Below are 15,936 nucleotides of genomic sequence, written 5' to 3' on the forward strand. Positions count from 1 at the left end.
AGATCGTTCACAGCTTTGTGGAAGTTACCTGTGGCCTTGACGTTTAAGCCGAGGTATGTATAGTTTTTTGTGTGCTCTAGGGCAACAGTGTCTAGATGGAATTTGTATTTGCCATCCTGGCAGCTGGACGTTTTTTGGAAAACAATTATTTTGTCTTACTGAGATTTACTGTCAGGGCCCAGGTCTGACAGAATTTGTGCAGAAGATCTAGGTGCTGCTGTAGGCTGTACTTGGTTGGGGACAAAAGCACCAGATCATCAGAAAACAGTAGACATTTGACTTCAGATTCTAGTAGGATGAGGCCGGGTGCTACAGACTGTTCTAGTGTCCTGCCAATTAGTTGATATATACATTATGTTGAAGAGGGTGGGGCTCAAGCTGCATCCCTGTCTCACCCCACGGCCCTGTGGAAAGAAATGGTGTGTTTTTTTGCCAATTTTAACTGCAAACTTGTAGTTTTTGTACATGTCATATGTTTTTGCCCCAACACCGCTTTCCATCAATTTGTATAGCAGACTCTCATGCCAAATTGAGTCAAAAGCTTTTTTGAAATTTACAAAGCATGAGAAGACTTTGCCTTTGTTTTATTTTCTTTGTTTGTCAATTAAGGAGCGCAGGGTGAATATGAGGTCTGTCATATGGCCATTTGGTAAAAAGCCAATTTGACATTTGCTCAGTACATTGTTGTCACTGAGGAAATGTACGAGTCTGCTGTTAATGATAATGCAGAGGATTTTCCCAAGGTTGCTGTTGACGCTTATCCCACGGTAGTTATCTGGGTCAAATTTGTCTCCACTTTTATGGATTGGGTTGATCACTCCTTAGTTCCAAATATTGGGGAAGATGCCAGAGTTGAGGATGAAAAAAGTTTTTAAAAAGTAGAGCCAATTGGAATTTGTGGTCTGTATATTTTATCATTTAATTTAGGATACCATCAATACCACACGCCTTTTTGGGTTGGAGGGTTTGTATTTTTCCTGTAGTTCATTCAATGTAATTGGAGAATCCAGTGAGTTGTGGTAGTCTTTTAATAGTCGGTTCTAAGATTTGCATTTGATCATGTATATGTTTTTGCTGTTTGTTCTTTGTTCTTTGTTATAGAGCCAAACCGATCGGAGAAGTGACTTATCCATAGATCTCTGTTTTGGATAGATAAGTCTTCGTGTTGTTGTTGTTTGTTTAGTGTGTTCCAATTTTCCCAGAAGTGGTTTGATTCTATGGAATCTTCAATTACATTGAGCAGATTTCTGACCTGCTGTTCCTTCTTTTTCCATAGTGTATTTCTGTATTGTTTTAGTGATTCACCATAATGAAGGCGTAAGGCTGGGTCTGGGTCTCTATGTTTTTGGTTAGACAGGTTTCTCAATTTCTTTCTTAGGTTTTTGCATTCTTCATCAAACCATTTGTCATTGTTGTTCATTTTCTTAGGTTGTCTGCTTGCAATTATTGGATTTATCTTGCTCTCTCTCTCTCTCTAGGTTGTGCATTTGTGAAGTTCTCTACTCATTCTGAAGCGCAGTCTGCCATCAGTTCCCTTCATGGGAGTCAGACCATGCCGGTAAGTACAATACACGAAAACAGACACACACACACACACACACACACAGACACACACACACACACACATCCATGCTGTGTTCCTCTCCTCTCTAGGGAGCGTCGTCCAGCCTCGTCGTGAAGTTTGCAGACACAGATAAGGAGAGGACCATACGGCGCATGCAGCAGATGGCTGGACAGTTTGGCATCTTCAACCCCTCTGTCGCCCTACCTACGTTCAGCAGCTACAGTAGCTATGCACACGCCGTAAGCACATACACACACATACACGCAATTTGGTATCTGTCACTCTGACGCCTCACTGACAGCTTGCTCTCATTCCACTTCTCCCTCCCTCTCCCCCCCTTCCTCCCCCGATCCACCTCCTCTCCCTATCAGTTGATGCAGCAGCAGCAGCATGCAGCGGTGATGGCCATGTCTCAGGGGGGCTACCTGGCCCCCAGCCTCTCCTTCCCCTCCGCCCAGATCCACCAGGTGGGGGCGCTAGCAATGAACGGTCTGCCGCCCAACCCCCTCAATCTCGTGTCAGGTCAGTCATGTCGGATAAATCAGCAATATTCGTGATGAGTAAGGTGGGAGACCTGGAAACTCATGTTAGCTACCAGAGCTAGTGCTAGGCTGTAGCTCGGTGGTCTAACAGTCTCGAGGTGCTCAGACAACCTGGGTTCAATACCTGGTCAGTTACATATGAGTCTTGGAAATGTGTGATATCACATTTCACTGCACAGTCCTGGGATCTATCGCTCTGACTGGGGGTAGTTTTTAGGCTTGGGAGATATACCGTTTATACAGTATATTTCAAAATATATAATACAAAATTAGGGGTTGGGGGGTGCGTGCTATGCTACTGCTTATAACTATAAGAAATCTAAGATGTATCAAATAACTGATATCCAGCTCAGGGGTCCAGCTATGCATGTGGTTTGCTAACTGGCTAGCTAAGTGGCTCGATGTCAAGATCAAGCTTCTTGGTTACAGCAGAGAAATTCAATCCCCTCCTGAATCAAGATCCCTGTTGCTTTAAAAAAAATGGCCCCTTTGTGTGCACTTCCAGTAACACCGTAAACCCTAGTAAGGCACAGAAACGGTATAAAAATCTAGATACCGTCAAACCCTAGTAGTTTTACAATTCCCCATTGATCCCACAGAATCAATACAGTGTAATTCTGCACTGGAGACACATTATAGACAAACTGCTTTTTTATTCCTACTTAGTGTACTGTAGATGTTTGTATCATGGCACAAGGTGAGACCCAGATGCAGATGGTTGGAGTCTTACAATGTTTATTCATCCAAAAGGGGTAGGCAAGAGAATGGTCGTGGACAGGTGAAAGGTCAAAACCAGATCAGAGTCCAGGAGGTACAGAGTGGCAGACAGGCTTGTGATCAAGGCAGGCAGAATGGTCAGGTAGGCGGGTACAGAGTCCAGAAACAGGCAAGGGTCAAAACCGGGAGGACTAGAAAAATGAGAATAGAAAAAAGCAGGAGAATGGGGGGAAAAACGCTGGTTGACTTGGAACATACAAGACAAACTGGCACAGAAAGACAGGAAACACAGGGATAAATACACTGGGGAAACAAGCGACATCTGTAGGGGGTGGAGAATAACAATGAGGACAGGTGAAACAGACCAGGGTGTGACCGTTTGAGATTTCTCCCTCAAGTCAGTTGTGATCAATTAATTGCTTGAGAGAGTGTTCACACCTGGTTTCTAGGTTTTAATCAGTTTCTGAGAACCAGCAGACAATGTGGTCTATAAACTATGTCCAGGAAAAGACCTTTAGTAAAATGTATTCTACTATGGTTGTTACAGCCTACTCTCTCTCTCTCTCTCTCTCTCTCTCTCTCTCTCTCTGTCTCTCTCTCTCTGTCTCTCTCTCTCTCTCTCTCTCTGTCTCTCTGTTTCTCTCTCTCTCTCTCTCTCTCTCTCTCTCTATCTGTCTCTCTCTCTCTCTCTCTCTCTCTCTCTGTCTCTCTCTCTCTCTCTCTCTCTCTCTCTCTCTCTCTCTCTCTCTCTGTCTCTCTCTCTCTGTCTCTCTCTCTCTCTCTCTCTCTCTCTCTCTCCCTGTCTCTCTCTCTCTCTCTCTCTCTCTCTCTCTCTCTCTCTCTCTCTCTCTCTCTCTCTCTCTCTCTCTCTCTCTCTCTCTCTCTCTCTCTCTCTCTCTCTCTCTCTCTCTCTCTCTCTCTCTCTCTCTCTCTCTCTCTCTCTCTCTCTCTCTCTCTCTCTCTCTCTCTCTCTCTCTCTCTCTCTCTGTGTATTGACTGTGGGGGAATCTCTGTGGTCCTTGAAAGTGTATCATGTTTTATAGTCCATTAATGAACAGATACTGTATCTCGTTAACGCTTCCTATTATTCTCTCTCTCTCTGTCCCTTCCTCCCTATACTCTACTGTATTGCTTTCACTCTGTCTTTCCCTCTCTCTTACACACACATCGCTAAAGACTATCCTATCACTAATACAGTATTTGGGATGCCTACACAGTACACACAGAATCGTGCAGGCGAATTACAATGCAAATTGTAGGCCCTATCTCCCTCCCGAGGCTGTATCAGTTTAGGACAGACAAACATCCAATCCCCTTCACTGTGGGAGAATGTCTTTATTTGTCCCAGCTGTAGATAAGGCAGTGAGCAGTGAGCACAGTAAAATGCCCCTGCTGCTGCCTTAGTGAGCAGAGCTGGGTTGCTCTGTCTTACAGCAGCATATCATTGTGTTGCTATTCTGACATCGCAGAGTGAGTTTATCACCATGTGAGCTTTGAGATGCCTGCTGTTACACACACACACACCCGCGCGCACACACACACACATACTGTACATGAGACACACATGCACACTCTCTTTCTCTCTATTCTGTCTATCCCTCTCTCTCTCTCCCTTCCTCTCTCATAGAAATTAAGTCCAATCCCTGTGCGGTGCAGTGAACATTTCCGTCTCCGGTGTAGTGAATTTTAATTTCCCCCCTGCAGGTCTGAGCTCTCCTCCAGCCGCCCTGCCCTCCTCCCTGACCAGCCTGGTGGCCCCAATGATGAACGGGTACACCGGCCTCACCCACCAGGCTAACGGGCACCCTCTAGAGACCCTCTACACCAATGGCCTGCCGACCTACTCCACCCAGAGCCCTACTGCTGCGGACACACTGCAACAGGCCTTTACTGGGGTACAGCAATACACAGGTACAGTACACTACACATCTCTGATCTCTAACCCTGACCTTGATACCTCCAGGTCTTCACCAGAGTCTGTTGAATGTGACTCATAAAATATCAACTCAATCCCCACTCTCTTTTCTTTTTCACTTCATCCCCCCTTCATGCCTCTCTATCTCTCTCTCCTCTTTTGTCATTTACTTCTCTCTCTTCTCTCTCTCTCTCGGTCTCTGTCTCTCTCACACTTTCTCTCCTCTGTAGCCATCTACCCAGCAACTACACTGACCCCTCTAGGTCAGTCACTTTCACAGCACCCTCAGGTCATTGGCCAACAGCAGAGGGAAGGTGAGGGTGAGGAACTATATTTACTAATTCTTTATCATCATGATCATCATTGTCAACAACGTCATGAGTGTCGTCATCATTGTGATTTTGTGTGTATTAAAAATGTACTGCACCATCATGATTCTAGCGTATGTGCCTCCAACAGTGTGTGTCTGTGTGCCTGTGTGTCTGTCTGTGTGTGTCTGTATTCCAGGACCAGAGGGCTGTAATCTGTTCATCTACCACCTGCCCCAGGAGTTTGGCGATAACGAACTGATGCAGATGTTCCTGCCCTTCGGCAATGTTATCTCCTCCAAGGTATTCATGGACAGAGCGACCAATCAGAGCAAGTGTTTCGGTGAGTGACACTACTTCTAAACAGTCGCAGCAAGCACCTGGCTGATTGACACTACCACTGACCATTCAGAGCATCTGTCTGTGTCTGTATGTATGCAGGCTTTGTGAGCTTTGATAACCCGGGTAGTGCCCAGGCTGCCATCCAAGCCATGAATGGTTTCCAGATTGGTATGAAGAGACTCAAGGTGCAACTCAAACGTCCCAAAGACGCCAGCCGCCCCTACTGACACCCCCCAGTACAGGTAAGATACTGTCCACAGTTATACATAATGTAATGAAGTTCTTAGTGTTGTTATCGATGCTGTTTCACCCTGATTTTATATTGATCAAAAACTATATAGCAAAGTTGTACTCCACAGTAGTCTCTCGAGTCAGATTCAAGTGTTTCCATTTCCCTCTCTTCCCTTCCCCTCCCTTTCTCAGTATCTGTATTTCTCTTCCCTCTTCTTTCCACTTTCTCCCTCTTCCTTTCTCTTCCTCCATAGGTTTAATCAGAGGTATGGAGGACGTCTTTGATTGAATAAGGCATTTTGTGTTGAATAAGACATTTTGTGACAGGAAAAAAGGAAAAAGTTCTTCTGTTTTTAAGACAATGGAAAATAGACTTCATATGGGAGTTGGGAAGAGATCTCTTTTTTATCTTCAATCATATCTGACTGGCAGAGGGAGGACTCACAGCTCTGCACCAGTGAAGGTTTAACATCACAGATGAGAGAGCAATGGGATGATGCATAAGGATAGAACAAGACTTTCAAAACAAACAGAAAACTTTTTTTTAAAGATACAAACACAAAAAAAAACACAATTTAGAATCTTTGGAGACTTGAGAGTGAAGAAGAACACCACAGACAGACTGAGAAACAGTGTTAAAAATAATATGGATTTATGATGAACTCAGAGGAGTCTAGTGAACAAAAAGAGACTTCAGGTTTTTCCTACCGTGAAATGGACAAATGAGGGTTCAAACTTGATCTGAGGATTCTAAGTATATCTGGGGAAAAAAATATTTCTTTCTCTGTGAGTCCTGAACCTGCTCTTTCTCAAGTTTCCATAGCAACCGAACAAACTGCACCCCCTTGGGATCTGAGGACCAAATGTTTTTCTCTTTAACAGTCTTGTACAAAATACTAACAATCATATAATACAATACAGTATAATGTTTAGTCTAGTACAAATTAACAATCATTAAATACTTAAATGCAGTATTCTACCTTTAGTTTAGTACACATAATAGTGACAGAGAAGTACTTCAGGTCGGCATTGGATTTATTCACCATCAGTGTACTGCTGACTACTAAGGAGTATGTAAATGTAAAATGGGATCATTTAGAATTCAGTTGGAGAGGTTAGTGAAGAAGAATGTTGCCCCGAGCTCTTTCTGTGGGATGGAATACATTATGAAGTGTTTGTTTGTTTGTTTGTTTGAAAGCCACCTTTTATCATCCTTTTACTGATAGGCTACACTTCCTCTTTGGGCACTCAGTTTGACCCTTGAACTTTTAGTTTTGTCTCCCTCTGTGCAGCAACCACTCTGAGCCTCCATTCTATTCAAAGTTGCCCATAGGCACAGATGTAGGATCAGCTCACTTTGCCCAAATACTAACCTTAAAGCATTAGGAAGAAAATGCTAAACTGTACTTAGATCAGTCTGAAGGGGCTATGTCATCCTACTTCATTCTATTCTGCCTATAAAGCAAAGGCCATTGGCTCACATTCCGTTTCAGAAGCTTACTACAGTTCTCGGCTCAGGGGTTAAAAGGTCTCGAGTCAGGTGTGCCTAATGTTCAGATGAGATTGTCCATAGAAACTGATCTTAAGTCAGTTTTCTGGTTAAGGTGGTTAATGGTTAAAGTTAGGATTTGGGGAGGGCCAGCTGATCCAAGATCTGTGTGTCCACTTTGATTAGCCAGTAGATTTAGCAGGATGCATTGCTTCGTTCATTGGGTCTGTTTTGTGACAAAGAAAGTATTTGTGTATTTACATTTCAGGGATTATTTTAACGAGGGCCAGGAGATTTTTCTGGTCAGGTCACATGCTCCGGAAAAACTCCTTTACCTTACCATAACACAAAAAACCACTTAGTACAGATGTAGGATCTTAATTTGAGCCAGTTTTCTACAGCAGGAAAATAGTCCTGGAGCAACAGGACATTTTAATCATTATGTGGATTATACTGTAATTAATGGACATTTTTGTAGGGGTTGATAACATTTGTAGTAAGGGAAAATCAAGTCTGAAATTTCAAAGTGGAAATGACAAACTTCAGAAACCTTTTTAAACCTCAAATGTACCGCATTGTAGGAAAGTTCTCCTGCAACAGGGTGATGAAATTAAGATCCTACATCTGTATGGCACAGGTTAGAATTTGTTTATGGCACAAGCTATTTTATCATTGTATAACGCTACTGTGACTTTTTCTTTTCAACATATATAACTGTATGGCTCATATCAATTTGAGTCCGCACTGCAGTACTATTCACACACATAAAACAGGACTAGCTTTTCTCAAGTAACTCAGACTCCTCTCACATAGATGCTCATGCTAGAAAGCCTCCCCTCACGTAGATGTGTGCCGTTTTGATGGAGAAGACTGGTTGAATATCAGCCAGTTATCTTGTGAGGGGAGGCGTCAGCAGCACAGAGCGGTGCAGCTTTAGAGTAGAAAGCCTTCTGATCCATTTGAGTCTGACTCCATTACATTTTAAGGAGGTGCCTGCAGTTCCCTCTCACTTGCATTTGGGTGAATGTTTTATTCAGTATGGAGAGAGGGAGCGGAGACTACTTTACTGGGAGTAGACTTCAAATCTGCTTTTAAATAGCTATACAAGGTCAAATGTTGAGCACAAGTCATTCTTTGTGCTGTGCAGGACAGGTTGGGAATGCTGTCACAGTACCTCCCTCAGGGAACACAAGAAACCAATGGAGGAACATCAAAACACACTCTAGAATACATTGGAGGATGATTCCAAGAGACACTCTAGAATGCAGGGATGGAGGGAGGGAAGGAAGGGATGTTTTCTCTCTTTTTTCCTTCATTTTTTTAGTCATCATCACATATTCTCCTAGTGAATGTTACTGCCTATTTTACTTACAGACCATTCCTGACCCTCATATAAGTGAATTTGCCAAGTAATGTTTAATCGTTCTATGAATTCTAATATGTACATTTAATTATCTTGTAACATTCCAGGCCAGTTGGCAGCCGAGCGATAAATATGAAGTAGCTATTTTAGTTTTATCGACATTAGTTTATTCACTGTGCACAGAATCCTAAACCAACCAAGCATATGGATATACCAATGCACATTTGTATTTATTTTCATGGATTTTAATCATTGCCTAAATTTAGCCTACTTCTCATTAGCTAACTGCCAGCCTATTTGTTTTTATCTGCATGTTGTTTCCCCTCACACAGATGTATTCAAAGGAAGAAACGGCCATTTTGATTAGAGTCAAGGGTCAACTCCATTTCAATCACTTGTCAGTTGAACTGGACATTATCATTTCTCTATAGGAATGTAGTTCAAATTCCTATATTGACTGTAAAGACACCAATGTTGTTTTGATGATGCCTCTGTGAAATGTTTACTGACCAGCAGCCTCTCACCACTGTCAGCAGCATCGAAATCGAGAGTTTGTCATTTGTCAAATTGCTATGGTCTGACAGGCTTTGACCCTTCTCGGGATTATATTTCTACGGTAAGCAGAGTTTGGCCTGCGACTGATGCAGGAAGACAGTCAGTCTAATGTTTGATCTAGATCCTTAGGTAACAGCAATAGTCCTAGTTGCACTAAGAGACAAGCCGTGCACTACAGTAACCCTGACAAGTCCTTTGACCTTTGCTTGTCCTATAAACATAAAGCAGTAGCCTAAAGGCTAAAACGAATGCTATTGTTGCCAAGCAGCTGGTTGGAAATGTACTTGTATATTTCTATGTTCTATTCAGGTTCTGGTGTTATGTGCTTTTTCAGGGGTTGGGGGACATAAAGATAGTTTACTGTGCTTTTTCTATATACATTTATTAACAACTACCTGAATGAAGCCATGTTACTTTCTATCAAATGACTACCCACTGGGCAAAAACTGGTTGAATCAACGTTGTTTCCACGTCATTTCACCCCCCAAAAAATCAATGTGATGAGGTTGAATCAACGTGAAAATCTGATTGGATTTGGAAAAAGTCGTCAAAGTAAGGGAATCTTGTCTTTTTTTCATCCAACCTTTATCCTAAATCCAATGACATGGTGACATTTTTTGTTGATTTCAGGTTGAATTCATGTTAGTTGACAACTCAACTAAATGTAAATCCAAACTTGACGTTTAACTGATGTCTGTTCTCAGTGGGTACATGTATACTTAACATTCCTACTGCACTACCTCTATAAGGTGATGTGTATAAATCTTTTAAAAAAACAAGACCTCAATTTTCATTTTAAGATGATGGATTTTCATGTGTTTACTGCCAAAATCCACCTACGTCCATTCTTACTGCTCAACTGGAGGCTTGGATGACAGGAGGGAGTAGGGGGTCATGACATTCTTATGAATGGCACTGTATGATCATGTATTATGTTTTGAATGCAGTGGGAAAATACAATATAGCTTGATGTAAATAGGAGATGTGTTTAATTTCATAATCTTGTCAGCACACAAATCTTTTCAGGTAATGGGGCGAGGCGTGGAAGAGGGATGGAGAGGGGCTGGGGTGTTTAAGGAGATACTGTCTGTGGGTGGGGTTGACATTTGAAGATGGTGTCTAGCTTCAGTGGTTTCTTAGCACAATATACAAAATGTATAGATGATTGAGAGACAGGGACAAGGACACTTGTGGGTAATGCTGAGGGTAGAAAAGGTGGACATGATGATGTCTGAGAAACCACAGCTCTCTTATCTTGCCCATGTCTCTTCTATACTTGCTGCTTTGACAATTACAATTTTCATATGGTTTAATTTATTTACTTATTTATTAGGTCATATTTAATTAAATGTGTCCTTCTATTTATTATTACCTATCATTATTATGATATTTATTTTTATTTCATGTTTTTTTTTCTTCAGATATGAATGATACAGATTGCTTACTGGGACTTTTTTTCTCTTTCTCCTTTTTCAATTTTACAATAAAATATTCTAATAGTACCTTAATATCTCATCTCAAAATCCTTTCTGCAGTGACCATTAACCCCAGCAGTGAATAAATGTGTTTTTGCTGCCCTCTGCTGTTTACTATCTACCAGTTTACAATGCATTACATTACAACGGGCCAGTGACATCAATTTCTCAACATAAAATAAAGTATGTTATGGGATTATTATGGCACAGTTATAGCACAACTTGGAAAACACAAGAACATGTTTTTTTCCATAACTTGTTTTGGACTACATGCGCAGACTGGATAAGTAGCCTATGGTAATAGCCAACAACCTATTGTATATCTGTCATACATGCACCAGTTATTTGATTTAAATGGACTATAGTGCCGCCTAGGGATCTACTACCCACACATCATTAAATTAGAGCCAAGCTATGCCACGCTGCTTTTCATTAGTGTCGTGAATTGATGGCATATATATAAATATACATTTTTTTGTATTTGCATGTCATGGTTAATTAACAAAAACAAGTATTTGGGAATGATCTGTGGGGGCCTAATGCACACCCACATACTCGCTGACAGACGGAACAAGATACTATTTTCACTCTATTGAAACATGTTTTGTATTAGTGTAGATATGGGAAGGGTGTTATGCTTAAAAGCCAGGCAACAGAAATACAGTATCATTAATATTTCTGTAAGATTATAAGTGATGCCACTTTCATTTTGAGGTTTGCGTTGATCCTGCGCATTGTGTTTCGGGGTGGTTGGGGATTGTAGTTTAAATACGTTTAACTACAAGCTAGTAATGCATTCCAGTGAATGGAACACACGTTCGCCTAAAAACTACTCTTCCCGTTTCAACTATTGCTGAGTTCACGTGTTCGAAATGCCTCATGGGAATTATATTTATAATCAGAAGGAAAGTGCAATTTCATCTTAGTGAAATGATTTATTAAAGACTACAATAACCAAGATGCTAAGCGTAAATTGTCAACATAGAGCTGTCAAGCAACACAAACGCCATCTTGACAGCAGCCTTAAAATGGCAGAAAAATGCCAGGGAGAAACCGAACTACGGACAGGGTTTATTTTCTTATTTTGAAAAGACTGTCCCTTCCCTGTTTTTCTAAAAACGTAGCTAGGGAGTTGATGGCCAGTGAGGGAGACGAAATACGTTAAAATGGATATCACGACGGCGGTTTTCAACGCGGCCAGAGATGGTAAGCTGAAACTTATCCAGAAGTTGCTGAGCAACAAAAGTCCGGAGGAGTTGGAAGCTCTCGCCGAGGAGAAAACGCAGGGAGGCACACCTCTCCTCATTGCTTCTCGACACGGACACTTAGAGGTTGTGGACTATTTGCTTGAACATTGCAAAGCTAACGTGGAACTAGGAGGCTCGGTGAACTTTGACGGCGAGACGATTGAAGGGGCTCCCCCGCTATGGGCGGCTTCGGCGGCTGGTCACCTCCCTGTCGTCCGCACACTCCTCAAACACGGTGCCTCTGTCAACAACACTACGCTGACCAACTCAACGCCCTTACGCGCTGCCTGCTTCGATGGTCACCTGGAGATTGTCCGTTACCTGGTGGAGCACCGAGCCGATATGGAGGTAGCCAACCGCCACGGCCATACCTGCCTGATGATCTCCTGCTACAAGGGCCACAAAGAGATAGCAAAGTTCCTCCTGGAGCGTGGTGCCGATGTCAACCGTAAGAGTGTGAAAGGCAACACCGCTCTCCACGACTGCGCTGAGTCCGGTAGCCTGGACATCATGAAGATGCTGCTGAAATGTAATGCCCGCATGGAGAGGGATGGATACGGCATGACCCCTCTTCTAGCTGCCAGCGTCACGGGGCACACCAACATCGTGGAGTACCTCGCCCACCAGCCCCGCTCTTCACGAGAAGAACGCATTGATGCACTCGAACTCCTGGGGGCCACCTTTGTAGATAAGAAGAGAGACCTCCTGGGGTCCATGAGATACTGGAGGAGAGCCATGGAGCTGAGACAACCAGCTGACAAGGTGGGACTCCTGGCCAAGCCCCCTCCGGGTCCCCCTGTCCCTGCCTACGACTGTGCCCGAGAGGTGAGCACAGCCGAGGAGCTGGAGGCTCTGATCACAGACCCTGACGAGATGCGGATGCAGGCCCTGCTGGTCCGTGAGAGAATCCTGGGGCCCTCGCACCCCGACACCTCCTACTATATCCGCTACAGAGGGGCCGTCTACGCCGACTCTGGTAACTTTGAACGCTGCATCAGCCTGTGGAAGTACGCCCTGGACATGCAGCAGAGTAACCTGGACCCCCTCAGCCCCATGACGGCCAGCAGTTTCCTGTCCTTCGCTGAGCTCTTCTCCTTCGTGCTGCAGGACCGGGCCAAAGGTACCCTGGCCACTCGCGTCACCTTTCACGACCTGATGGGGGTGTTGGGGAAGAGTGTGAGGGAGGTGGAGAGGGCGGTGGCCCAGAGGGACAGCCCCCCCGAAGCCCCCCAGTTCACTAAAGCCCTGTCCATCATCCTCCACCTGGTGTTCCTGCTGGAGAAGCTGGAGTGCACCACGGAGCAGGAGCACCAGAAGAAGCAGACGGTGTACCGCCTCCTGAAGTTGAACCCGCGGGCACGGAGTGGCTTCACCCCCCTGCATATGTCTGTGGACAAGGATACCACGTCGGTGGGCCGCTACCCTGTGGGTCGCTTCCCCTCTCAGACCGTGGCCTCGCTGCTGCTGGAGTGCGGAGCGGACGTGGACTCCCGGGACTGCGACAACAACACGCCCCTGCACGTCGCTGCTAGCAACGGTTGCCCGGAGATCATGGCGCTGCTGGTGAGGGCAGGGGCACACTTCGATGCCACCAATGCACAGAGGAAAACTGCGTACGAGCTGCTGGAGGATCAGAGCAGTGGACACCCGGCCCTCTACCCCCTCAACTACGTCACTCTGCAGTGCCTGGCAGCGCGCACCATTGAGAGGCACAGACTGCCCTACAAGGGCCTCATCTCAGAGGAGATGGAGACCTTCATTGAGCTGCACTGACACGCCCCTCCCCCTTAAAATCCCCACCCTGTCCCCACACTCTCCCTCAGACCCCTCTAAACCACCCAACAATGACCCCCTTCACCCCACCTCACCCATGTCCCACCCGACTCCCCCTCATTGTCACCATACCCCAGCCCACCCCCTTTCCCCATGGCCTTTTCCCTCTCAGTACCCCTTCTAACACCAGACTATTAGCTCTGTCTCAGACCAAATCGCAGCAATAATCCTCCTGGCTTCTAAACGTTACACTAACAACAGACTGGGAGCATTTTAGCTGTGGCTAGATGCCTCCGGTCAGTGCTCTCTCTTTAGGTTATGGGCAATTCCACGGTAACAGAGTGATGCTGAGATTCAGATTTTTCACTTTTAAAATGTATGTCAAACAAAAAACTATGATAGCAAAGTTAAACAATAACGCAATTGCACAAGGAATACTTTTAACAATTTCCACAGAACATTTTACAAGATCATATTCACTCTTAAGAACAGTGAAGAATCTTGAGTCTCAGCATTGCTCTTGTATTGTGGATTTGCCCTTATCTGTTATTAAGACATGGACACTTTCTAAGTGCTAGGTTGCTATTTGTTTGCAGGTGGGGAAAAAAATACCTTTGGACTTGATTTTAGGATTTGATGCTTTCTTTTTCTTCTCCCGTTTCTCTTGATAAGCAAGGAAGACTCCTAACAGAAAGGAAAGAATGGCAGTGCCTATATATGTATTGGGTGGTGGCTTGTTTTAAGGTGGGAATGGAAGCTGTATTACTTGATAGTACATGATCAAATACTGACAGTTAACTGCATGAGAGGCTTAAGAGTGAATAGGATAGCTTGTTTGTTAAATCGGTCTTGTTTTGCAAGGTTATCCAGAAGCATCCTTTGAACAAACAAGGTACACATTGTATGCTTGGCTGCCTGGTATCAATGGATTTTATTTTTTGTTACAATTCATTTAGCGTTATTTAATCCTCCGCCCCATACTTTGACATTTTAAGGAGTGTTTGAAAACCCATTTGTGCCAAAACTCAGCCTTATATCGTTTCTCTACACGTGTAATCTCGCAGGTTAGCCTGAACCTACTGAACTAGCTTACTACAAATGGAGCAACTCGCAACTGTAGAGCGCAGACTAGCATGGGAACTCTCATAAGGATACAGTTTGTTTTAGCCTAGCCTACATCTCTTCGTTTACTCTGTATTTTTAGACTGTGTGTGTGTTTTACAACCTGGTCAATGTCGTGAAGTTTCCCTCTGGACAACTTGGACAAAGTGGGAAAGGAAAGATGGAGATTTCTCTTCATCTCCTCTTGAGTAAAAGTTTATGTTGATCCCAGTATCAGATCATCTATTCTAGTCTATCTACAGTCCATGCAGAACAATTGGAATCTATGCAGTCACTCAGTGTGACAATATCAAAACCCACGGGTGACCCGATTATTAAGCACAGATGCAGGTGATAAGGATGTGGAACAAATCGCACACTGCATTTTTTTTTTTTTTTTTTTACAATTTCAGTTTTGTGTTTTCATACATGCTCTCTTTTATTTTTTTCTGTTTGTCTGTCCCTATGTAACAAACAAAAAAACACCTGATTGAATGCACTTTGAAAAACCTCCCTGAATCCTAAAGTGTCACTGTACAACATCCAGGCTATGGACTCTCGCAGCCTCTCTCTCAACGGATTGATTAATTTAACTGATGATGATAACTTCAGAACAAAACTGTGTTGAGATACTTGAATAAAATTCAGTGTCCCTGCAGCAAGTGGGTTTGTGTGTTGCCTAGAGAAGGCTTTGAATCTCTCTTGTGTCTCTCTTCCCTCTCCTTTTCTCTCTGTCACTGTGTTGTTGTTGAGCCTTTGAGAAAATATATTTATTTTTCATAGGTGTCTTTTAGATGTTAGGCTAATGTTACAAACTCTGACGTGAGTGCAAAATCTCAGTGCGATACAGTACTCCAGTCCCAATTCAATTACAGTATTTTTAATTGCTTCTGATAACTGCTTAGTTCACACTGTTAGAACAATCCCAAGCCGCTGTTCATTAGCAGTGGACTGTAATCACCTCTCACCTTTAGCCCTCGCTGTGTTCCTGTCTCTACTGTGTACAGCATGTACAGGGCTGGCTAGGCTAGCACCACCCCAGTGCTCTGCTGTGAGAGGGCTGGGCAGAGTGTATATGAAGGTGTAATAGACAGCTGGACTAACTCATAACACTGACTCATATTACGGAGGCCCTTAGATGGATTGAAATAGGTGTGATGGAAGAACACACTATCCCTCCCTGCTCACCGGGTTCCCACGCAGCTTGCCTATTAAAACTTGATCTACCTGTGTTTTCTATATATTTCCCACACTATGTGGTTGGAATAATATTATGAAAAGGATAATGCCCTTTCAGTGTAAGAGCTGTTTGAA

The 15,936-nt window shown here is 43.7% G+C and overlaps 2 protein-coding genes across 3 annotated transcripts in view; both read left to right on the forward strand.

Moving 5' to 3' along the window:
* LOC139376289 (CUGBP Elav-like family member 5) overlaps positions 1 to 10,469 on the forward strand; it is a 48,274-nt gene extending 37,805 nt beyond the window's left edge. The window contains exons 5-12 of one of the 2 annotated variants that reach the window (XM_071118660.1): positions 1,479 to 1,558; positions 1,654 to 1,803; positions 1,936 to 2,086; positions 4,528 to 4,734; positions 4,969 to 5,058; positions 5,246 to 5,389; positions 5,488 to 5,630; positions 5,874 to 10,469. In XM_071118660.1, coding sequence (XP_070974761.1) covers positions 1,479 to 1,558; positions 1,654 to 1,803; positions 1,936 to 2,086; positions 4,528 to 4,734; positions 4,969 to 5,058; positions 5,246 to 5,389; positions 5,488 to 5,615 — 950 coding nt within the window. In that variant the 3' untranslated portion in view covers positions 5,616 to 5,630; positions 5,874 to 10,469. The remainder of the gene's footprint in view (positions 1 to 1,478; positions 1,559 to 1,653; positions 1,804 to 1,935; positions 2,087 to 4,527; positions 4,735 to 4,968; positions 5,059 to 5,245; positions 5,390 to 5,487; positions 5,631 to 5,873) is intronic. The other variant, XM_071118661.1, reaches the window with a different exon arrangement.
* Positions 10,470 to 11,499: 1,030 nt separating this feature from the next.
* On the forward strand, positions 11,500 to 15,280 carry LOC139376290 (protein fem-1 homolog A). Its single transcript, XM_071118662.1, has one exon. It carries the CDS (start codon positions 11,668 to 11,670, stop codon positions 13,519 to 13,521), a length of 1,854 nt encoding a protein of 617 aa, XP_070974763.1. The 5' UTR covers positions 11,500 to 11,667; the 3' UTR covers positions 13,522 to 15,280.
* Positions 15,281 to 15,936: the final 656 nt, after the last annotated feature.

The sequence above is a fragment of the Oncorhynchus clarkii genome, chromosome 20 (genome assembly GCF_045791955.1).
Source record: "Oncorhynchus clarkii lewisi isolate Uvic-CL-2024 chromosome 20, UVic_Ocla_1.0, whole genome shotgun sequence".
NCBI lineage: Eukaryota > Metazoa > Chordata > Actinopteri > Salmoniformes > Salmonidae > Oncorhynchus > Oncorhynchus clarkii.

Bases quoted from the DNA above. Each gene is read 5' to 3' on its own strand.
- LOC139376290 (XM_071118662.1), top strand. From the start codon at position 11,668: ATGGATATCACGACGGCGGTTTTCAACGCGGCCAGAGATGGTAAGCTG.